Source organism: Neovison vison, chromosome 6 (genome assembly GCF_020171115.1).
Source record: "Neovison vison isolate M4711 chromosome 6, ASM_NN_V1, whole genome shotgun sequence".
Classification (NCBI taxonomy): domain Eukaryota; kingdom Metazoa; phylum Chordata; class Mammalia; order Carnivora; family Mustelidae; genus Neogale; species Neogale vison.
The window spans coordinates 59,116,125-59,140,841 of record NC_058096.1 but is presented as its reverse complement, the minus strand read 5'-3'; the positions used below and the strand labels follow the sequence as shown (position 1 = coordinate 59,140,841).

General features: G+C 36.9%; 1 protein-coding gene across 1 annotated transcript in view; it reads left to right on the top strand.

Moving 5' to 3' along the window:
• Positions 1-24,717, top strand: part of SLC9C1 (solute carrier family 9 member C1) — an 83,088-nt gene that overhangs the window by 11,173 nt on the left and 47,198 nt on the right. The window contains exons 5-9 of the mRNA XM_044255046.1: positions 6,397-6,525; positions 10,266-10,427; positions 17,669-17,768; positions 22,133-22,276; positions 23,443-23,617. Of these exons, the coding sequence (XP_044110981.1) occupies positions 6,397-6,525; positions 10,266-10,427; positions 17,669-17,768; positions 22,133-22,276; positions 23,443-23,617 (710 nt within the window). The remainder of the gene's footprint in view (positions 1-6,396; positions 6,526-10,265; positions 10,428-17,668; positions 17,769-22,132; positions 22,277-23,442; positions 23,618-24,717) is intronic.

Genomic DNA, 24,717 nt, shown 5'->3' with positions numbered 1-24,717 from the left:
TGAGAGGAAAATATATAGCAGTACAAGCCTTTCTCAAGAAACAAGAAAGGTCTCAAGTACACGACTTAACCCTACACCTAAAGGAGCTAGAGAAAGAAAAAGAAAGAAACCCTAAACCCAGGAGGAGAAGAGAAATCATAAAGATTAGAGCAAAAATCAATGAAATAGAAACCAAAAAAAAAAAAAAAACAATAAAGCAAATCAACGAAACGAGGAGCTAGTTCTTTGAAAGAATTAATCAGATTGATAAACCCCTGGCCAGACTTATCGAAAAGGAAAGAGAAAGGACCCAAATAAATAAAATCATGAATGAAAGAGGAGAGATCACAACTAACACCAAAGAAATACAGACAATTATAAGAACATACTATGAGTAACTCTACGCCAACAAATTTGACAATCTGGAAGAAATGGATGCATTTCTAGAGACATATAAACTACCACAACTGAACCAGGAAGAAATAGAAGACCTGAACAGACCCATAACCAGTAAGGAGATTGAAACAGTCATCAAAAATCTCCAAACAAACAAAAGCCCAGGGCCAGATGGCTTCCCAGGAGAATTCTACTAAACATTTAAAGAAGAACTAATTCCTATTCTCCTGAAACTGTTCCAAAAAATAGAAATGGAAGGAAAACTTCCAAACTCATTTTATGAGGCCAGCATCACCTTCATCTCAAAACCAGACAAGGATCCCATCAAAAAAGAGAACTACAGACCAACATCCTTGATGAACACAGATGCGAAAATTCTCACCAAAATACTAGCCAATAAGATTCAATAGTACATTAAAAGGATTATTCACTACGACCAAGTGGGATTTATTCCAGGGCTGCAGGATTGGTTCAACATCTGCAAATCAATCAGTGGGATACAGCACATTAATAAGAGAAGAACAAGAACCATATGATACTCTCAATGGATGCTGAAAAAGCATTTGACAAAGTGCAGCATCCCTTCCTGATCAAAACTCTTCAAAGTGTAGGGATAGAGGGCACATACTTCAATATTATCAAAGCCATCTGTGAAAAACCCACCGCAAATATCATTCTCAATGGAGAAAAACTGAAAGCTTTTCTGCTAAGGTCAGGAACATGGCAGGGATGTCCATTATCACCACTGCTATTCAACATAGTACTAGAAGTCCTAGCCTCAGCAATCAGACAACAAAAGGAAATTAAAGGCATCCAAATCGGCAAAGAAGAAGTCAAATTATCCCTCTTTGCAGATGATATGATACTCTATGTGGAAAACCCAAAAGACTCCACTCCAAAACTGATAGAACTTGTACAGGAAAGTGTCAGGATATAAAATCAATGAACAGAAATCAGTTGCATTTTTCTACACCAACAACAAGACAGAAGAAAGAGAAATTAAGGAGTCAATCCCATTTACAATTGCACCCAAAACTATAAGATACCTAGGAAAAAACCTAACCAAAGAGGCTAAGAATCTATACTCAGAAAACTGTGAAGTACTCATGAAAGAAATTGAGAAAAACACAAAGAAATGGAAAAATGTTCCATGCTCCTGGATTGGAAGAACAAATATTGTGAAAATGTCTATGCTACCTAAAGCAATCTACACATTGAATGCAATTCCTTTAAAAATACCACCCATTTTTTTCAAAGAAATGGAACAAATAATTCTAAAATTTATATGGAACCAGAAAAGATCTTGAATAGCCAAAGGAATATTGGAAAAGAAAGCCAAAGTTGGTGGGATCACAATTCCAGACTTCAAGCTCTATTACAAAGCTGTCATCATCAAGACAGCATGGTACTGGCACAAAAACAGACACATAGATCAATGGAACAGAATAGAGAGCCCAGAAATAGACCCTCAACTCTATGGTCAACTAATTTTTGACAAAGCAGGAAAGAATGTCCAATGGAAAAATTGTTGGGAAAATTGGACAGGCACATGCAGAAAAATGAAATTGGACCATTTCCTTACACCACACATGAAAATAGACTCAAAATGGATGAAGGACCTCAGTGTGAGAAAGGAATCCATCAAAATCCTTGAGGAGAGCACAAGCAGTGACCTCTTCGACCTCAGCCGCAGCAACATCTTCCTAGGAACATCGCCAAAGGCAAGGGAAGCAAGGGCAAAAATGAACTATTGGGATTTCATCAAGATCAAAAGCTTTTGCACAGCAAAGGAAACAGTTAACAAAACCAAAAGACAACTGACAGAATGGGAGAAGATATTTGCAAATGACATATCAGATAAAAGGCTAGTGTCCAAAATCTATAAAGAACTTAGCAAACTCAACACCCAAAGAACAAATAATCCAATCAAGAAATGGGCAGAAGACATGAACAGACACTTCTGCAAAGAAGACATCCAGATGGCCAACAGACACATGAAAAAGTGCTCCACATCACTTGGCATCAGGGAAATACAAATCAAAACCACAATGAGATTATCACCTCACTCCAGTTAGAATGGCTAAAATTAACAAGTCAGGAAACAACAGATGTTGGCAAGGATGTGGAGAAAGGGGACTGCTCCTACACTGTTGGTGGGAATGCAAGCTAGTGCAACCACTCTGGAAAACAGCATGGAGGTTCCTCAAAATGTTGAAAATAGAACTACCCTATGACCCAGCAATTGCACTACTGGATATTTACCCTAAAGATACAAATGTAGTGATCTGAAGGGGCACGTGCACCTGAATGTTTATAGCAGCAATGTCCACAATAGCCAAACTATGGAAAGAACCTAGATGTCCATCAACAGATGAATGGATAAAGAAGATGTGGTATATATACATAATGGAATACTATGCAGCCATCAAAAGAAATGAAATCTTGCCATTTGCTACAATGTGGATGGAACTAGAGGGTATCATGCTTAGCGAAATAAGTCAAGCGGAGAAAGACAACTATCATATGATCTCCCTGATATGAGGAAGTGAAGATGCAACATGGGGGGTTAAGGGGGTAGGAGAAGAATAAATGAAACAAGATGGGATTGGGAGGGAGAGAAACCATAAGTGACTCTTAACCTCACAAAACAAACTGAGGGTTGCTGGAGGGAGGGGGTTTTGGAGAGGGGGGTAAGGTTATGGACATTGGGGAGGGTATGTGCTATGGTGAGTGCTGTGAAGTGTGTAAACATGGCGATTCACAGACTTGTACCCCTGGGGATAAAAATATATTATATATTTATAAAAAATTAAAAATTTAAAAAAAAGAAATGCCAGTAATGGATTTACTTAGCATATATATATCTCACCCAATTGTGGGATAAAATGGGATTATTTGTAATCCTTGACTTTATACATCCTTCTATCTTGAGTCAACATTTCCAGGAACAAATAATTTACAGCACACTGTGGTGACATTTCTATTGCCTAATACCCCTGTTCCTTTGACAATACTGTCCTTAGGATAATGCCATTTGTTTAAAAAAAAATTGCTTTTAGAGTCATCATCACCATTAGGAACAAAACACTTGAAAAGTCAAAAATAATAAAATCACTAATCCTAGTGTTTTCAGTGTGTACTATTTAAGAAGAAATAAATCTATATTTAAAAATAAAATACCAAGTTAACATAACCCCCCAACAGACACAAATCTAAGAACCTCATCCAAGAAAAACCATTACTGTATTTGCTTTCCTCCAGTCACTTTTTAGTAACAAGAATTACAACATTGTTTTGAAATATAATTTCTTTCTTTATTTAAGATTTTATTTATTTATTTGACAGAGAGAGAGATCACAAGTAGACAGGCAGGTAGAGAGAGAGGGGGAAGCAGGCTCCCTCCTGAGCAGAGGGCTCGATCTATTTCACCCCTGAAATAGAATTTAATATGGCATGTGTGTATGTGCACACACAAACATACACACACAAACGCATGCACACACACTTTTCATTTTATGTCCAGTTACAGGGGAAAAGCTACTGGAGGCAAGTAGAAATAAAATAGAGGAGACACATCAATGTACCTCTATGAATAAAGGCAAGCCAACTCTTCAAAACAGAGATTAAGCTTGTGAAGTAAGACTCTGGAAAAAGGAAGTGTCAACATCTGTCACCCAACCCTGCCTCTATGGGGACTCTATCTGTGCCAGCCCTTTCTCTACTCGAAAGATTTGGTTGGGGTGCCTGGGTGGCTCAGTCCTTAAACTTCTGTCTTCAGCTCACGTCATGATCCCAGGGTCCTGGGATTAAGCCTGCATCGGGCTCCCTGCTCTGCAGGAAGCCTGCTTCTCCCTCTCCCACTACCCCTCTCTTACTGTGTCTCTCTCTGTCAAATAAACAAACAAAACTTAAAAAAAAAAAAAAGATATGGTAAAGTTCTGTGCTACCTGAGAGCATTACATTCTTAACTTTATAATCTTGTAATCTAGTTAGTATTCCTCTGATTTCCTGACCTGTCATTGTTGAATTTAAATAATTTATTTGTGGGGCGACTGGGTGGCTCAGTGGGTTAAGCCTCTGCCTTCAGCTCAGGTCGTGGTATCAGGGTCCTGGGATTGAGGCCCGCATTGGACTCTCTGCTCGGCAGGGAGCCTGCTTCCCACCCCCTCTGCGTGCCTCTCTGATTGCTTGTGATCTCTGTCTGTCAAATAAATAAATAAAATCTTAAAAAAAATTTTATTTGTGGGGGCATCTCAGGGGCACAGTCAGCTAAGCACCCAGGTCTTGGTTTTTATTCTGGTCCTGGTCTCAGTGTTGTAAGATTGAGCCCAGTGCTCAGCATGGAGTCATGATCTCTCTCTCTATCTTCCTCTGCCCTTCTCCCTGCCCTCACATATACATGTTCTCTCTCTCTCTCTCTCTCTCTCTCTCTCATATAAATAAGTAAATCTAATGATTTCTTTGGGTTGACTTGCAAAGTTATGCTCATACATTTTAGTCATCTTGCCATGACTTTTGGAATTTTGTATTTCTCTTCATTTTGTGTATTTAAAAAAATAAGAATGAACAATAAAATATTTTTCTTTTGGTAACATTTTTTGCCTGAGTGTTCAAAGCAAGATTTTTATATTTGTTTTATTTTACTTTCATACACACACAATGTCTGCCCACACTTCTGAGTACATGAGTATATTCACGTTGTCTTTTGATGTTAGTTGATTCCTCTTAGGCCCCCATGTCAGTTGTTCATTTTTGAATATTTACATCTTGTTGTAGTTCATTTTCCAAATTGGAATATTTCTATAACAGTACCAATTATGTTTTTCTCAGTAAGGAATAACTCTGAGTTTCAACAATTGAGTAAGAAAAAGCACAGTGGCTTAAAAACAGCGGTTATTATTTCTCATGAGCCTACCAGTTATGAAGGCATGGCTGGGCTCTGCTGATCTTGGCTGGGCTTGCCAATGAACCTTCAGTCCGAGAGAGGGTCATTTGGGGGCTAAGTGATCTAGGATGGCCTCAACTGGGAAGATCTACCGTTCTTCTTCATATCACCCACAATCTTCCAGTAGTGCAACCAGCGAACACTAGCATGATGGTGGCAGAGATGCAAGAGATAGGAAACAAAAATGTGTCTTAAGCCTCTATTTGCATCATGTCTCATAACAAAACAGCCTGGATGTCTTAGGTGAGAGAGACTGCAATTTTACAGCAAAGGGCATGAATGCATACAGAGGTGAAGAACTGGACCATTAAGGCACTTGAGCTTCCACAGGAGCAGAATGCCTTGACTTCTTTTCTCTTACAAAAGCATACTTACTGTGTTAGGTTGTGATCATAAAGTGGTTGGATGATGTAAGAACTTTTCCTTCCTCTGGACGTCTAAAGAATCATTAAAATGCTCAAAGTTATATTTTTGCCACTACCAGCATATTTAATAGAGAAAAATGATAATTGATAGATATCTAAACTAGCTTCATAAATGGAGGGAAATTAGAATGGGAGTACCTCATATCCAGGTGCTCTCCATTTCATAGAGCTTGGTTTCTAAAATCTTCAAAAGAAATGTATAGGAAAGTCAGACAGTTTCTAATCATAGAGAGATTATCTTGACCATTGCCTTAATACTTGTTATGAATTTCCTTTATCCCTCCACCATTGTTTTTTGCCTTAAATACATGATATTAGTTAAGTCATCAAATTTTAAAAAATAGTGAATTTCATGTTCTGATCTGGGCTTTAAAACAAGGAATGACAGCTTTAGCTGATCATCTTTCTTACATAAACTGCGGTCAACCACAATTAGTTTGGTTCCTAATTACAGAGTCCAGACTTACAGATGATACATAATTAAATTTGTCTGAAGGGAGTTTTCAAGCATGACTAAGGTTTATTTAAGTATATAGGCAAAGTATGTGGTATAAATCTATAGCTTAGAATATAGTCCTATTTGATGATAAAATTTTATTCTTTAATATTGATGATATTCCTACCTTAAGCAAAATATTTTCTCTTCCGTAGGTCTTTCTAGAAGCCTCATCAATTTAATTAATGGAGGAAGTCTGATGACTGCTATAATGTCTTTGATTGTGTTTACTAGTATTGAGGATATTAATGTAAGCCTGAAAACGAAGGTGAACCATTCTTTAGGTAAGGACTTTTTTTTCTTCTAAATTTCTTAAAATCAGAATCCTATATTTTCTAAAAAGCTGATGTGGGTTTTATAATATCTTATAATAAGTTATGCTTGTACAAATATACTTGTATTAGTATAGTGATCTACCCTTTACAAAGCACTACCACAACTCCCTTATTTAACATTCATTGTGGTTTTAGTTGAGACTGGGTTGGGACTTTCATGAGAATGCTTATAAGGGCAACAGTCCACAGACCTAGGCTGAGACAGAATGCTTGACCAGAATGAGAAATGTTGTTTTGTAAGTGTTGAAAAGGAACTCAGAAGATAAGCCAGGTAATGCATCTGCCAGTGGTGAGAGGATGCAGTGGTTGCCCTCCCCTTCACTGGAGTTGTCTCCCCACAGGCAACATCAAAAGCTGTCAGCTCAGGGACCAAGTGGAGGGTCATCTCCAGAGCATGAGAGCAGTGCTTGTCAAGAGAGAGATTACGACGTGTTCATGAGCTCGTTTGCCCATTCAGATAGCCCTGGACATAACTATCTTTTTTTTTTTTTTAAGATTTTATTTATGTATTTGACAGAGAGAGACCACAAGCAGTCAGAGAGGCAGGCAGAGAAAGAGAGGAAGGGAAGCAGGCTCCCCGCCGAGCAGAGAGCCCTATGCGGGACTCGATCCCAGGACCCTGGGATCACAACCCGAGCCGAAGGCAGAGGCCCAACCCACCGAGCCACCCAGTTACTTTGTCATATATCTGTGTGTGTGTGTGTGTGTGTATACTATATGATATATGCACACTATGATGAATGATTATAAAATATACAGATGAGTAATTAGCACTCAAGACAAGAAATATAATGTCACCAGGAGTCCCAGAAGCATTTTAAGTCCCCCTACCTGATTAAAACCCCTTACCCTCCTCCTGTAACAGTTGTTCTCAAAGTATAGTCACTGCACTGGACAGGGTGGTGAGAGAGTGTGTCTATAGGACCCTTTAAGGATGTCCACGAAGTTAATATTTTCAAAATAATATTAAGAGTTATTTACCTTTTTTTTTTTTTTTTACTGTGTTGCCATTTGCACTGATTTTAGAAAAGTAATGATTATAGACTTCTTGAGAAAACTGTTGACATATGCTAGTCCACTCTCTGGATGTCTTTTGTGCTCTAAAGCCTTATGAAGCATTATCTTATTTCACCTTCCTATTCTCTTGAAAAAAGCACATTTAGGAAGAGCTTCCAGACCACATTCTAGTATAGCAAAGTGGTCTGTATGATGCCAAATGATAAGTTATATTGAAGTAAGAGCTTTCCACTATCCCCAGCAATTAAGCATATCTCAAATTACTTTTGTAACCACTCAAGAAGAGGAAGTTTTAGCTAGATGTTGCTTTCCCTGTCCTTGGAGAGTACTTCATTGTTGGGCAGCCAGGAATCTTGTTTATGTCTATTCTGACCCATCTATGCCTCACATATTTATAATCAATGCCTAAAACTAAGAATTAAAGACTGTTCTTTCCCAAGAACACCATTCTGGGGATCATCACTCCTCTCATGTCTTCCTCAAGAGAGCTGGTCTAAATGGTGGAGAGTTACCCTACTTCAACATAAGGAGAGCTCACCTTCAAGCTTGCTCTGTATTCAATTAGTTTACCCAGGCCATGGCTGCTTGGAACATCTGTGGTGAACCTAGAACCCTAGTTTACTACAAGAAGGTACACCCTCTTTAAGTGCCTCATATATTTCATCTGTGGTGCGTGAGGAAGTCAAACTACCACATACATTCAACCTCTTCCAAAATCCATATTATGTCTCTCAGAGGGCTTTCACCACAAAACTTCCTGAAGATGATGAAGGTAAACAACATAAAGATGTCTATATTCAGAAGCCTCTTAAAAACTCAAGGACCACTCTCTCAGAAAACCAAAAAATACAAAGAGGTATAGTCATGGGTGCTGGTTGGACAGATCCACGCCCAGCCTCCAAACCTGATCCACTATTCTACTAGGCTCCATTTAAGATAGTAATGATTGTCTACAGAATTTCAGGGAACCTTATCAGAGTTGATACCTATAATCTAATCAAGAGAACCTTCTTGATATTCACTGGCAAGCAACCAATAAAAAAGGGGAGTGGTTACTGATATGTAAATTCATTCATTCATTCATTAATAAACAATTGTTTATTGATATGTACTCGCTGATAGTTCCCATTCTAGGTCTCATGCTTCAACCATGAACACAATAGTCCTTGCTTTCACAGAGCTTGCTTCATAATTTTTGATAAAATTAATGGAAAAGAATTTTGTGTTTAAGTTTCAGAGGAGTAAAAACCATAAATAATCATTCTATCTTAATAATAATAGTAACAACTACAATAATAAAAACTCTGCTGAAGGATGAAGAGTGAACTTATTTCCTTAGCCATGAGGGATTTCTCTGAATTTTTAATAGATTTGAAAGAAAAATTTCCTTTAAAAAAAAGATACTTAATAAGATTTACTGATATTTCATTTATATCAACTGACATAATAGTGAATCAGTAATTTTCATAATAATTATTATTTTTAAAACCCAGGTAATTATTTAAATAATGTTGCTCCATCTTTGAAGTTAGCACATAATCCACAAAGGGGAAAACTAAGAGGAGTTATTATACTCATATTTCTGTCCTTCCTAGCTTGCATGTTAGGAGTTTAAAACTATTGTAAGAAATAATGGATTTACTTTTTTCAGACATAATAATTCCATTTAATAAACATTTTACTGATTAAAAACTATTTTTCTTTTTTCTTTTTCTTTTCTTTTCTTTTCTTTTTTAAGATTTTTATTTATTTGACAGAGAGAGACACACCTAGAAGGAACACAAGCAGGGGGAGCAGGAGAGGGAGAAGCAGGCTTCACGCTGAGCATGACCCTGGGATCATGACCTGAGCTGACGGCAGCTGCTTAACGACTGAGTCACCCAAGCGCCCTATTTTTCTTTTTTATAAAAAGAAAGCAACTTTCAAATGGGTCTTCTAACTCCAGTTCCCTACCTCCTTCTGAAATCAGAGTCTACCTACGATCTGTTTCAGTTGCAGGTGGTACTAGATTACCCAAATTATCCTTATGGCTTATCTCCATGCCTAGAACAGGTGTGACCTAGAGAAACCAGTTGGTTTGATCAGCCAAAACAATACAGAAGATTCACTCCACTGGGACCCAGAAAAGGCATCCCTTTTTCTGTATTTCCTATATGTACCTTGATAGATATAGAATATAAGTTCCCAGAGCTTGGGGATTTTCTACTTTTTATTCAACCATATCTCCAAAGTTTATTGCATAGTATGGCACTGAATACATGTGTATTTCTTTTCCTTTCTTTCTTTCTTTCTTTTTTTTTTTTTTAATGGCTTAAAACAACAGAAATGTATTCTCTCACAGTTCTTTTTTTTTTTTTAATTTTCATTTAATTTTTCAATTTCTTTTCAGTGTTCCAGAATTCATTGTTTCTGCACCACACCCAGTGTATTTCTTAAAGGACACTGAAAGGAGCTCTTAAACGAAACTGACTGAATTTTGCTAACTTGTTACAGCTTTCAGCATTTGAATGGAAACTGTTTCAATTTAGGAATAAGAAAATACCATAAATACCAATGGCGATAAGCTATTGTTAAAGATAAGGACAAAAAGAAAAGATGACCCAGAGTATCACTTAAATTTAAGGTCAAGTAAGTTCTAGTAACTCTTTTCTGTTTACTCCCTTTTCTTACAGTCTTTGAGATCCTTCTTGAAATTTGGTCTTATTTTCTAGCAAGTTTCTTGCTTGGAATTCTATGTTCAAAACTGATTCAGCTGTGGATACCTACTGTTTTTGGAGATGATGTCTATCACATAAGCCTCTGCGTCTCAATCCTGCACCTCATCTTTTTTATTTGTAAGTCTGAGGCCTAAAATGACAGAAAAATGCAAAACAGAGATTTGGGAAAATGCATACCAGGCAAAGTTTGTAAAAAAATAAAAACAAAAACAAATTCAACTTATCTATGAGGAATATTTTTGTTAAAATAACCTATCACAAGAGATAAAAATATTAATTTCTATACAACAGAAATCAATGTCTCAAAATATGTCAAACAAATACCATAATAAAAGACAAAAGAATTTGACAAAATCATAATTACAATGAGATACTTGAGCATGCCTTTCTCAGATAATTTCATAAGCAGTTAGACAAAAAATAATGATGGCTATAAAAAGATATAAGTAAAAAAATAATTATTTGGTTTACAGAATATAAGGTTTTATTTCCTCAAACAGAAGGCATATCCTATACACATACCCAGAGAAAATTTACAGAAATGAACTAGACTTGAAGAGCATTTTAATAAAATTTGAAACAGTGTTCAATAACAATGCATTCACAATTACATTTAGTGTATTTACTATTTTACTATATTTACTATAATTACATTACTTATATTTGCTATAATGCATTTACTAATTACAAAAGGAAGGTCTTTATTAATCATTCTAGTAGCCTGAAATTAAATATACTTTTCTTGATAAATTTTAGATGAAAAGGAAATCAAAATAGAAGTTACAGATCAAGACTAAATATTAGAAAAATCTGTTAATGTTAATGCATTTGTCACCCCCTCCTCCTCACGGAAGTATGGCAGATATTAATAATTCACCCTATTATTGTTCTCTGATGCAGCCCCAGAATGTCATTCAACCCATCTCTTCAAGACAGCCCTGTAAATGACTTGGAGTTAGCATGTGCAGGAAATAATAGCTAGTTACTTAGTTACCAACTTATACAATGTCCTTCCTTTTACAGATAGGAGGGAGCCAATATTGCCTAGTTGCATATCCATGATTTCTCTAGAAGCTTTTGCTAAGACAATAGAAAGAAAAAGAAAGACAGAAAGAAAGAAACAAAGAAAAGAAGGAAGAAAGAGAGAGGAAAGAAGGGAGGAAGGAAGGAAGGAGAGAAATGAATGGATTTATACATAATTTTGAAGGAGGAAATGATTACATTAATGACAGCATTTTCGATTAAATAGAAAATCCAAATGTATTAACTAATAAACCAAGCCCAAAAATCTTTTTAAAAGTTTGATATATGATAAATATACAAAAAAATAGTGTCCTTATAAGCCAGCAGTAGCTTGTTAGAAAATATAATAAAAATTTGATTCTCTTTACATTGGCAAAATATTACAAAATATAAACGAATAAACTGAACAAGAAGTTTGAGCCTAAACATGGAAAACTATAAAAGCTTATGAGAAATACAAGATTTGAATAAATTAAGACAGAGAAAATCTTTTTAGAAATGCTAGAGTAACAAGATTCATTATTTTTGTGTCTGATGAAGGAAAGGCAGAATATAGAAGCTTGAGGCTTCCTAACTAATCAGTAGATTAAAGCCCGTTATAATCAAGTGAGTTTACATAATCAAGTTAAGGAATTAATAGATACCAAGAGAATGGTCAGTAAAGATACATTCATTGCATACTACTTTAATTATGGATACCTAAACTTCTACAAGAAATATATTCTAGCAAATAGATTTCCTCTAACATTATTTAGTAAGTGAACATGGTTTCAAGATTCAGGGTTATACTTCCCAAAATCATTTTAAAGTTTTAGAGTTAAAATGTTTAAAAGAAAACTTCTGAAACAGAATTTCATGAAAATGAGGTACAGGGTAAATATAAATCTAATGTAAAAGGACTTTCACTCTGACCTGGCTTAATGTTTATTTTATTAGTATCTTCAAGGTACCCACCATAAATATTTTCCAAGTTTTACTACTACCTAATAAATGACTATGACTTGTCTAGTGCTTGATCTCCTCAAAGTGCCTATGTCCTCTACTTTATAATTCAAAATGCCTCTATTTTATAATTCAAAGCTAACTAAACAAAGTGTTAGTTTCTGGCTTAGGTACCATTCCTAGCCAGGATTAAAATAAAGAATATAAAACTTGTAATTTTCCAACTCTGGAAGGGAAGACTCAGTAGTATAAGGGTACTAACTTTATAAAATTAAACTGTATCACAATCTGAATCAAACAATGATAGAAATTGGAAGAGGGGTTAAATTTTACTAAACAATTTAAAATATTATCTGGAAATACTTATTGTGAGAACAGACAAGATAACTTTAAGAAAAGTGAAGAACTTTCTCTATTAGGTAGGTATTAAACCTTTAGCAAGTCACCAGTAATTAAAATACAACTGTTGTAACAAAGTACTATACAGCCAAAGTATAAAGTACTGTAAGCCAAAAAATGGAGGGACAAAAAACTGACCCAAATACGCCTGGTAATTGATAAACATGGCAATATGATAAAATTGGCATACCTTAATATTCTTTACTATTAAGACAAAAATTGTAATGCTTATTAACTAGAAAAATGTCTGCTAAACAATAAGTGAAAAAATAAACTCATTATGGAACTCTATTACTGTATAATCTCATTATAGTTTTTTTTTAATATGTGACTTTGTGTGCATGAATGTCATATATATGCCACCATGAGTATTGATTGGGTGTTCCACTTCTCTTAAAGATCTTAATCCAATTATCTTAAATTCCCAATTCTATACCAATGAGCACCCGAAGATTTCCTCATGAGTCCTGAAAATTTCTAGAGTTTAGTGCCACATGATTTCTGTTACTTCTTTTTAAATATACAGAAGTTTTTGGTTCTTTGTAAATTTTACTGAAGATGGGGACAAAGGGGCTCATAAAGGAAGTTACATTATGTAATTCATGTATCTATGAGATCTGATAGCTCCCTTTAATTCTTCACTTTTCCATGTTTCCTGCTTAATTCTCACATCTGTGTCCATTATAGAAATTCAGCATGTATCCTTTAATGCTTAAAGTTGCCCTTTGGATGGAACCAGGAAGAAATAAAAAACCTGAACAGACCCATAACCAGTTAGGAGATTGAAACAGTCATCAAAAATCTCCCAACAAACAAGAGACCAGGGCCAGACGTCTTCCCAGGGAACTTCTAGCAAACATTTAAAGAAGAATTAATACCTATTCTCCTGAAACTGTTCCAAAAAATAGAAATGGAAGTAAAACACCCAAACTCATTTATGAGATCACCATTACCTTGATTCCCAAACCAGAAAAAGATCCCTTCAAAAAGGAGAATTACAGATCAATATCCTTGGTGAACACAGATGCAAAAATTCTCACCAAAGTACTAGCCAATAGAATCCAACAGTACATTAAAAGGATTATTCACCATGACAAAGTGGGATTTATTCTAGGGCTGCAAGTTTGATTTAACATCCATAAATCAATGTGGTACAATACATTAATAAAAGAAAGAACAGGAAACATATGACATTCTCAATAGATGCAGAAAAAGCATTTGACAAAGTATAGCATCATTTCTTGATCAAAACTCTTCTCAGTGCAGGGATAGAGGGTACATACCTCAATATCACCAAAGCCATCTATGAAAAATCCACAGCGAATATTATTCTCAATGGAGAATAACAGAACTTTTCCCCTAAGGTCACACAGCACAGATGCCCACTATCACCACTGCTATTCAACATAGTATTAGGAGTCCTAGCCTCAGCAATCAGACAATAAAAAGAAATAAAAGATGGCAAAAAAGAAGTCAAACTCTCACTCTTTGCAGATGATATGATACTTTATGTGGAAAACCCAAAAGACTCCACTCCAGAACTGCTAGAATTCATATAAGAATTCAGTAAAGTGTCAGGATATAAAATCAATGCACAGAAATCAGTTGCATTTCTACAAACAGCAAGACAGAAGAAAGAGATATTAAGGAGACTACCCATTTACAATTGCTCCCAAAACCATAAGATACCTATGAATAAATTAACCAAAGAGGGAAAGAATCAGTACTCAGAAAACTATAAAGTACTTATGAAAGAAATTGAGAAAGACACAAAGAAAGGAAAAACGTTCCATGCTAATGGACTGGAAGAACAAATATTGTGAAAATGTCTATGCTGCCTAAAGCAGTGTACACATTTGACACAATCCCTATCAAAATACCATCAAGTTTTTTTCAAAGAAATGGAAAAACTAATCCTAAAATTTATATGGAACCAGAAAAGACCCTGAATACTTAGAGGAATATTGAAAAGGACACCAAAGTCAGTGGCATCACAATTCTGGACTTCAAGCTCTATTACAAAGGTGTAGTCATAAAGACAGCTTGGTACTGGCACAAAAACAGACACATAGATCAATGGAACAAAACAGAGAGCCTAGAAATGGCCCCTCAACTCTATGGTCAACTAATCTTTGACAAAGCAGGAAAGAATGTCCAATGGAAAAAAGACAGTCTCTTCAACAAATGGTGTTGGGAAGATTGGACAGCCACATGCAGAAGAATCAAACTGGACCATTTCCTTACACCACACACAAAAATACACTCAAAATGAAAGAAAGACCTCAATGTGAGACAGGAGTCCATCAGAATCCTTGAGGAGAACACAGGCAGCAACCTCTTTGACCTCAGCTATAGCAACTTCTTCCTAGAAACATCACCAAAGGCAAGGGAAGCAAGGGCAAAAGTGAACTACCGGGACTTCATCAAGATCAAAGAAAAGCACAGCAAAGGAAACAGTCAACAAAACCAAAAGATAACTGACGGAATGGGAGAAGATATTTGCAAACGACATATCAGATAAAAGGCTAGTATCCAAAATCTGTAAAGAACTCAACACTCAAAGAACAAATAATCCAATCAAGAAATGGGCGGAAGACATGAACAGACATTTCTGCAAAGAAGACATCCAGATGGCCACCAGATACATGAAAAAGTGTTCCACATCACTCAGCATCAAGGAAATACAAATGAAAACCACAGTGAGATACCACCTCACACCAGTCAGAATGGCTAAAATTAACAAGTCAGGTAATGGCAGTTGTTGGGAAGGATGTGGAGAGAGAGGAACCCTCCTACACTGCTGGTGGGAATGCAAGCTGGTGCAGCCACTCTGGAAAACAGTATGGAGGTTCCTCAAAAAGTTGAAAATAGAGCTACCCTACTACCCAGCAATCACACTACTGGGTGTTTGCCCTAAAGATACAAATGTAGCGATCCAAAGAGACACGGGCACCCAAATGTTTATAGCAGTAATGTCCACAGTAGCCAAACTATGGAAAGAACCTAGATGTCCATCAATAGATGAATGGATAAAGAAGATGTGTTATATATATATACAATGGAATACTATGCAGCCATCAAAAGAAATGAAGTCTTGCTATTTGCAACAACGTGGATGGAACTAGAGGGTATTATGCTAAGCAAAATAAGTCAATCAGAGAAAGACAATTATATGATCTCTCTGATATGAGGGGTTTGAGAGGCAGAATAGAGGGGTCATGGGGGGGAAGGGAGGGAAAAAATGAAACATGATGGGACTGGGGATGGAGAAAAACCATAAGAGACTCTTAATCTCAGGAAACAAGCTAAGGGTTGCTGGGGGGTGGGGGGTTAGGGTTAGGGGGTTAGGTTATGGACATTGGAAAAGGCTGTGGTGTGTGCTATGAAATGTGTATGTCTGATGACTCACAGACCTGTACTCCTGGGGAAAATAATACATTATATGTTAAATAAATAAATATAACTTTAAAAAAAAAGCTGCCCTTTGGATCTCATTCTCTGTTCTCAACTAACTTACTAACTTATTTCTTCTAAACAAAAATAGTCCTCTCCATTTTAGAGATACTAATGCAAATTTTCTTTAAAATTATAATTATCTTCCATGACTTACAATGGAGTTATATCTCAATAAACCACTGTAAGTTGAAAAGATCATTAAGTCAAAAATGCATTTAGTAGGGGTGCCTGGGTGCTCAGTGGGTTAAGCCTCTGCCTTCGGCTCAGGTCATGAACTCAGGGCCCTAGAATTGAGGCCCACATTGGGCTCTGTGCTCAGTGGGGAGCCTGCTTCTCTCACTCTCTCTGCCTGCCTCTCTGCCTACTTGTAATCTCTCTCTCTGTCAAATAAATAAATAAATTTTTTTAAAAATCTTTTAAAAAATGCATTTAGTACACCTCACCTACCAAACATCATAGCTTAGCCCAGTCTACCTTAAACATGCTCAGAATACTTACATTAGCCCACAGTTGGGCAAATTATGTCATACAAAGCCTATTTTATGAAAAGGTTGGATATCTTGTGTAATTTAATGAGTGCTGTACTGAAAGTGAAAAGCTGAACAGTCGTGTGGGTGCAGATTGGCTGTTGACTCTCATGATGGCCTGCCTGACTGGAACCTGCGGCTTGCTGCCACTGCCCAGCATCATGAGAGAGGCTCTTGCCACAAATTGCTAGCCTGAGAAAAGATCAATACTCAAAATTGGAAGTATTGTATCTACTGGATGCACACTGCTTTTGCACTATTGTAAAGCTGAAAAGTCACAAGTCGAAACTTTGTAAATTGGGGATGGTCTGTACTTGAAGTCTTGGTAGTTGAATTATGGATCCCCTTTTTTTAATTGCTATGCTGTACCATATTATTTGAATTTTTACAGTGGTAATATACTACATTCATAAGCAAGGGGTAATATAATTCTAATACCACTACTTTTAAGAATATTCCAATTTTTTATGCTTTTCAGTCCAGCACAGTAAATGTGCCAAAACAGTATTAAGCTGGGGAAGTATATCCATCCATATGAGGTTTCTACTGGGTCAACTCCCTTAGTCCTACCACAAAATCGGATCATTTCTATCTCCCATTGTCTCCTAAGAAGAAAGCATATGAAGTGGGCTCGTTCATAAAAAACTCACTGGCTCACTTCCATTTCATTCCTCTGGAGCCCTCTGAAAAAATGAGACCTGTAGAGGGTGCTCAAACCAGAGTGGGGCACATGAGAAATTTTGTGAGCTTCATATTGTTGGCAGTGACCTGAAGCCAAAGCAGTGCAAGGAGGTTCCGTATAGACTTGACATCACAGTTGGGTGGGAATCTGAGAAGGAAGAGGACGAGGTGGTGGTTACAATCTGTAATATAATCCAGTTGAAACCAAGTAGGGCAGTCTTTCTATAAAGTTATTATACTATCGAGATATCTGATATTTTCATCTTGGGCAAAATTTGTGCCACTGTTGATGTTAAATTAATACTTTATATTTATTTCTTTTAAAAATAGGTGAGCTAGTTGGAATGTCTGGAATATTTACCCTGGCTATTATGGGACTTTTTTTGAATTCTACAAGTTTTAAACCAGGAGTTGAAGCGCTTCTTCTCGAGTGAGTAGATGGTATATTTTCACTTTGTTTCATGCATTAGAAGCTATAATATTGTAATAGCAACTCTATCTACATCTACATTAGTCAAAGTAAGATATGGACTCCAAAACCACCTGACGAAAAACTTTTACTAAAAATTCTATTTGCCTGTGTCTTCTAATCCTCTAATTTTAGGCAAAATTTGTAAACTTACCTTGAGTTCATGTTAGCTCTGTTTTCCTACTAATTCTCTCAAGTGTCTGACAGTCTACTCAGGAATTTCTAGTAAAATTTACTAGACAGGGCCAGGATTAAGGTAAGGCATGTGAGGCACTCATTCTAGCATAAAATTTAAGAAGGTGCCAAAAAACTCAGTAACAAAGATAAATAATATTTTAGTGCACTATTTTTTTGAAAATTGGAATTAATGCAAAAAATCCATGTTTGTGAAAATACAAAACTTTTAAATTAAGATGGAAGCAATATTACTGATTAATTCCTTTTGCCTCAGGCTCCAAGATGGTTCAGCATGGTGTTACTACTAGAATAGAAACCCAATATTTTAAGGACAATGAAGAGATGGCCTGCAAAGCACATTAAAAGATTAAGCTAGAGCATCTGAAAAGGATTGGCCATAGTATAAAAGAAAATATGGCCAAATGTACAAATGTATAAACTGTGCCCTGCTCAAGGGCATCCAGTTTAGGGGTGATTGGAATTTGCACCAGTGTAGAAGAAGGATGTTGTTTTTTGTGATGCTCCAATACATAGGCTGAGAACTGGACCTAAATCACACAATGGCAACAAATGTTAACAGAGACTCTGAACATAATCAGTGATTTTAGAGTTTTGGAAAATATAGAAAATAGAATAAGATTGAAAGTATAGAACCTTATAGAATTTTGAAGCACCTACTAACACCTCGTGTCAATTACAATGAAAGCCAATTGTATCAGCAGCTAGGCAGAATTACTTGCCACAATTAATTGCTGGAGGAAGAATTAAAAATATTATGTGTTTCAACTCTGCCTTTGGGAAGTGATTCCGAAGACTCCTTTCACCTTTCTGCTCTAACTGAAACCTGGGTCTCCTGTGAAGACATTACTTTACTTGCATTCCTTAAAACTTGTGTTTTTTTCCCTCACATCCCTGGTACTACTGAGCCTAGAGTTGTGGTAGGTGATCTCTCTGTATCTCAAAGTCATTTCTAGATCATTCTTTATCATTCTTCCCTAGAAAAACCCAGTTTTGAAGTTCATGCCATCAGATTCCACCATCTGCCACCCTCTTGGTCGAGTTACATCTAGAGCCCCGAATCACACTCTCCGTTTCATGAAAATGTTGGCTCCCTCTCACTGTGGCTGTCTGCGGCCCCATTTCTCTATCACTGTTCCTAGTGACGTCAATCAGTATCCACACAGTCGATCCTTCTACTCCACCTTTCAGCTCCTGGACTTCCTCTCCTCCTGTGGGCATGTTTCCCACCTTGCTTAAGCCACCCACTAAAAGACCACTCCATAATCTCAATTTCAAGAATCTTATTGTCTTAAAACATGACATGTGTCAGCTCCTACTCTCCAAGATGGTAGAAATCTAGGATAACAAAGGTAAATTCTCCTGAAGCCTACAGTAATCTGCAGCAGGTCCTTGCTACTCTCTCAGAGAAGAAGTCCATCATCTCCCGTGTTTTAGGCTTACAGCCTCTGGGACCCCGATTCGAACAATTCTGCAATCACGCTGAGACAACACAGAGTCAATCCCATGATCTTTTCGGATCCTCACTGGCCTCACTTCCTCCTTACCCAGATCATTTCTTTTGTTTAAAACTGTCTGATAGGGGCGCCTGGGTGGCTCAGTGAGTTAAAGCCTCTGCCTTCAGCTCAGGTCATGATCCCAGGGTCCTGGGATGGAGCCCTGCATCTGGCTCTCTGCTTAGCGGGATGCCTGCTTCCTCCTCTCTCTCTGCCTGCCTCTCTGCCTACTTGTGATCTCTGTCTGTCAAATAAATAAACAAAATCTTGAAAAAAAAAACAAACTGTCTGATAACTTCTATTCTGGCTACAGGTCAAAGCTGTTTTAAGGCAAACAAACAGAGACCGAGGTCCCCCTCATTTCCACCACTCTCGCCCTCACTGAACTCCCCCAGCCACTCTGATCACTCTGCTGTTCCTCAGACGGGTCCAGCATGCTGTTTGTGCTGCTTCTGTCCTTGAGTTTCTGTTCCTGAAATGCTCTTCCCCTGTATGCTGGCAGAGTAGACGCCCCCCTTCTTTCATGCTTCCATTTATACTTCACCTTCCTAGAAAGAAATTCCCAAAATAGAAACTACTTCCTTGCCAGGCTGCAGGATCTTTTATTCCTGACAAGTTGACACCCCAGCAACATTCTGTCCATAAGGTCATGTCATTTCTCTAGGCTAGTGGCTGTCCAATGTCAGGCAATAAACATAATACAGTTGTCTGGATCTGTTGAACCAAAACCATGACTGCATCAGACATCTGGTTTTTTAAAAATTTTTCTAAAATTCTCCCCTCATGACACTTAGATACAGACAGGGTTGTAACCTTTTGCTACATAAAAGATACACAAAAACACTACATATGTAAAAATACACAACAGTATTGGGATACTCATATCATCAAATAAAAGAGAAGGTTTTTTTTTTTTTTTAAGTCAGAAACACTTTTCAATGTGCCTGAATTGTTACAAACACACACGTGCACACACCCATGCACAAGGTCATGCACAAGTCCACGAGATGGGTTGGAGCTTGGTTGTTCAGTTCAAATCTACTTTGAATTTGATAGACTGGTTCCTTAAAGAATCTGGTTTCCTCCTCATCAGATTTCTCCCATTAGTTTCTACCACATATGAAAGGGTCTTGACAGCTCCTCTAGATTTGTTGCCTAGTTGATTTGATTGCATTTTATGCTCACTTAATGAGACTGTTATATTCGGTATTCAGCAGCATTTTTCCACAATGTTAAGAAAATTTTTCAATTATGCGCTTGTTAAATGAAAAGAAAAGTATGATGGTAGTTCACATTCACCACTCACCTGGCTGAATTATCCTACTCAATTAATGCTCACAAAGGATTTCATTAATTGTATGGGTAGGTGGGTATAATGCTTTGAGGGATTTTATTTTATTTTCTTGGTACCTATGCACATGGTGCAACAATTGGATTTGCTTTTGATAGTGAAATCAAAAGAAGGATAAAAATTACACAATCATCATAAAATATATCTTAGTGTGTTTCCCTCTGAGTTAACATTGGATGCAGCATTTAAATCCAGAAGCTAACAGAATTAAAAGCATGGCCATGCATATGTAAGAAAGGGATGACAATTCATAGCCTACAGTAATTAGCCTAAGTGCGGCCACATAAACACTATTTTGAAGTATTTGACTTAGTATTTCCTAGGCTAGAATGTTTTATATGCAGTGTTTCCCTGATAAGGCCTAGGTATTTGTGCCTCTTAAATACTGCTTGGAACTGAAAATTTGTATTACTGCAACAGAGAGTTATTTTTAGTATTGGATCTGGTATTTGGCAAGTCCATTTTTCTAGAGAAGGGACAATCATTCTTTTTAAGGGTTTCAGGGATTGAAAACCCTAGTAGCATATGGTTAAACCAAGCCACCGTCATCTCATGAAAGTGGTATTTGTGTGCCCTTTTAATCTTCTCAATTTATTTTGTTATTAATGTTAATATGGTGACATTTGCAGGAATATATAGGAAGATAATAAAAAGTAAATTTTAAAAATAGCCTCCTATGGTGCCAACACCAAAACATGACAAATACTGGTAACTGAGTGTCCTTTACCAAATTGCTTTGCCTGTAGCAGATGAGAACATGCACTTCAGAGTGATGTAGAGTTTTCCTGGGCTCTTAGGCACTTTAAAATGTACATACATTCACAAATCCCAAAAGGAGAAATATACAGAGGGCATTCATTTGAATAAAGGATTAATTCACATCTTCTAAGTGCTCACTAGATTTTAGGGTAAGCCTTAATTCTATCACTATATAAAGCAGATTCGCAGTTCAGTAATCCTTTTAAAGATAATTTTAGCTCTTCCTAATGATACAAGGAGTTCACAACGGGGATTTTCAAGCCACATGAACCACGGCACCTGAGTGAACCAAAACATGTTTTCAGAATCAATCCCAAAAGAAAGACTAATTTACATATAGTTTACTTGCCTTACTGCTCCTTTCTCCCAGTTAAATTATAAGCCCTTTGTGTATAGGTAATGCCTTATTCATCTTTATTTTCTTGATTAGGCCTAGCACAATGTTTCACATGAATAAGCCTTGTGATAAATGTGTTAGATTACTTACCTGTAATTAACTACATTCAACTTTTTTGAAAATGCAGATTCTGGAATTGTCTATCATTTGTTGCTTTACTTATGGTGTTTACCTTCGTTGGACTTCTAATTCCTGCACATACCTATTTATACATATCATTTTCTGACATATATTATTCATTAAATATCTATTTCACACTTATTGTTTTAAGGTAAGAATGTCATTTGAATTTTTCTATTTATAGGACACTGAATAAGCCCAAAGATATTTTTTAAAATAAAAATGTGTCATTCCTTAGAATGAAAATGAAGAATTCCCTCTTAAACTTACCAAAGAATCATTAGCAAATTACTGTTTTAGTGGGGGGTTTTCGTTCAACTTCTAACTGCATGTCAAAGTAATCTAAGAACTCTATAATTTTTTTTTAATTAGAAGAAAAAAAATCTTTCGTAATTTTACTACCCAGGGGAAACTGCTGTTAACATTTGGTATGTTTCATCCAGTGTTATTTTTTCCTATGAGGTTTCACAAAGTTCAGCATCAATCATAAATAAAAATTTTATGTTGCTTTTGTTTGCTTAATATTGTACAACAAATAATTTCCTTCTGATTAATTTATAGTTACAGATTTTTAAAAATCATTAGAAAGTCCTCCTTGTAAATGTCCTTTTCGCCTAAATAATTTTTGTAGTCCCCTTTTCAGTGGTAAAAGGCAGGAAAAAGTCTGCCCATGTTAGTGAAAAGGATATGATATAGAGGAGGAAAAACCACCATGACTACACTCTCCAGGTTCTATCCCTTGTGTTGCTAGGGTTCTGCCTCCATCTAGGAAAACTAAGTAGGAGTCGACAGCAGTTGGCTAGTGCCAACTAAATGGAAATTACTACCAAATTATCAGATACAATTGGTGTGAAATGTAGGAGATATGTGATTAAAAGAAAAAACTAGAAACAAATCTGCCAGTATTGGATAAATTCAGCAAGGTTAAAAATCTACAAAGAACAAAGAAAGGGAAGACATTTTCCCCTTCAGTTCTTATTCGTTAGACTTTTTTTATTTTGGGGGGAGTGGGGAGAATCCAGGATAGAATAGATTCACAAAACATCTCTAACTTTTTCTTTTCTACCCCAAGAAATGTGGAATTACCCTACTACAAACTTCATAGAAAGAACAAAAAGAATAATGCCATCCTCTTGGCATCTCTCTCAATGAAATGCCCTTCTGCCTTTTTTCGGCGCCATGGTGTGTGAAAAGTTGGTTCCTTTGTCTGAGAGTCGGCCATTCCACAGGGAATAGACCGGAATAGAGTAGAATGAAATGGGGGAAAAAAAATGTCTATGGCAAGAATAACTTTTTAAAATCTCTTTTGTGTTTTAGACTTCTGGTCTTTCTAATAATGAGCCCTGTTTTGTCTCGACTTGGCCATGGGTTCAGCTGGCGCTGGGCATTCATAATGGTCTGGAGTGAAATGAAAGGAACGCCTAATATAAACATGGCTCTTCTGCTTGCCTACTCTGAACTTTCTCTTGGCTCTGAGAGGGAAAAATCTCAAGTAAAGATAAATGAATTTTTTTATTTGAGCATTTTACAAATATTGTTTCTGTGTACTAAAATACATTTTCGTGGAGCGGTAGCTCAATCCCACTTGGATGACGGGAGTGGTTTAGCTGTGCTGGCAAGATTGGGGAGAGGAAAAACAACTGGCAATTTTCCTCTTCCTGGGGAACATTCTGGCTTAGGGATTCCCTAAACCCCTTCCTCAACGCTACAATCATGTTTTTCATTACAAGAGCAATAAAAGCCATAAAATAAGATAAGAGAGGTAAACACACCTTCCCTACTCTTATCTTTCTAACATCTGATTGGATGATTTGGGTTTATCTTTTCATTCAATTTTTTTTCTTTAAGATTTTATGTATTTATTTAAAAGAGAGAGAAAGAGCATGAGTGAGAGAGCACAAGCAAGGGGAGCACAAGCAGGGGGAGTGGCAGAGGGAAAGTGAGAAGCAAACTCCCCACTGAGCAAGGAGCCTGATGCAGAACTCCATTCCAGGACCCGGGGATCATGACCTGAGCCAAAGGCAGACACTTAGCCATCTGAGCCACCCAGGCACCCCTTTTCATTACACTTTTAAAATAAGTTTATTATGGGGACACCTGGGTGGCTCAGATGGTTAAGCATCTGCCTTCAGCTCAGGGCATGATCCCAGGGTCCTAGAATGGAGCCCCCACATCTGTGTCAGGCTCCTTGCTCAGCTGGGAGCCTGCCTCTCCTTCTGTCTGTGCTTCTGCTCTCCGTGCTTGTGTGTGCTCGCTTTCTCTGTTTCTCCCCCTGCCAAATAGATAAATACAATCTTAAAAAAAAAAAAAAAAGTTAAAGGAGTTAAAACTTATAAATAATTTTAAAATGGTACCTGATAAGGGTGCCTGAGTGGCTTGATCAGTTATGCCTCCAAATCTAAATGGTTTTGGCTCATGTCATGATCATGAGATAGAACCCTGCATTGCACTCCAGATTTTCTCTCTCGCTCTCCCTCCATCCTTTCCCCCGTCAAATAAATAAATGAATAAATATTTTTTTTAAAGATTTTATTTATTTATTTGACAGAGCGAGATCACAAGCAGGCAGAGAGGCAGGCAGAGAGAGAGGAG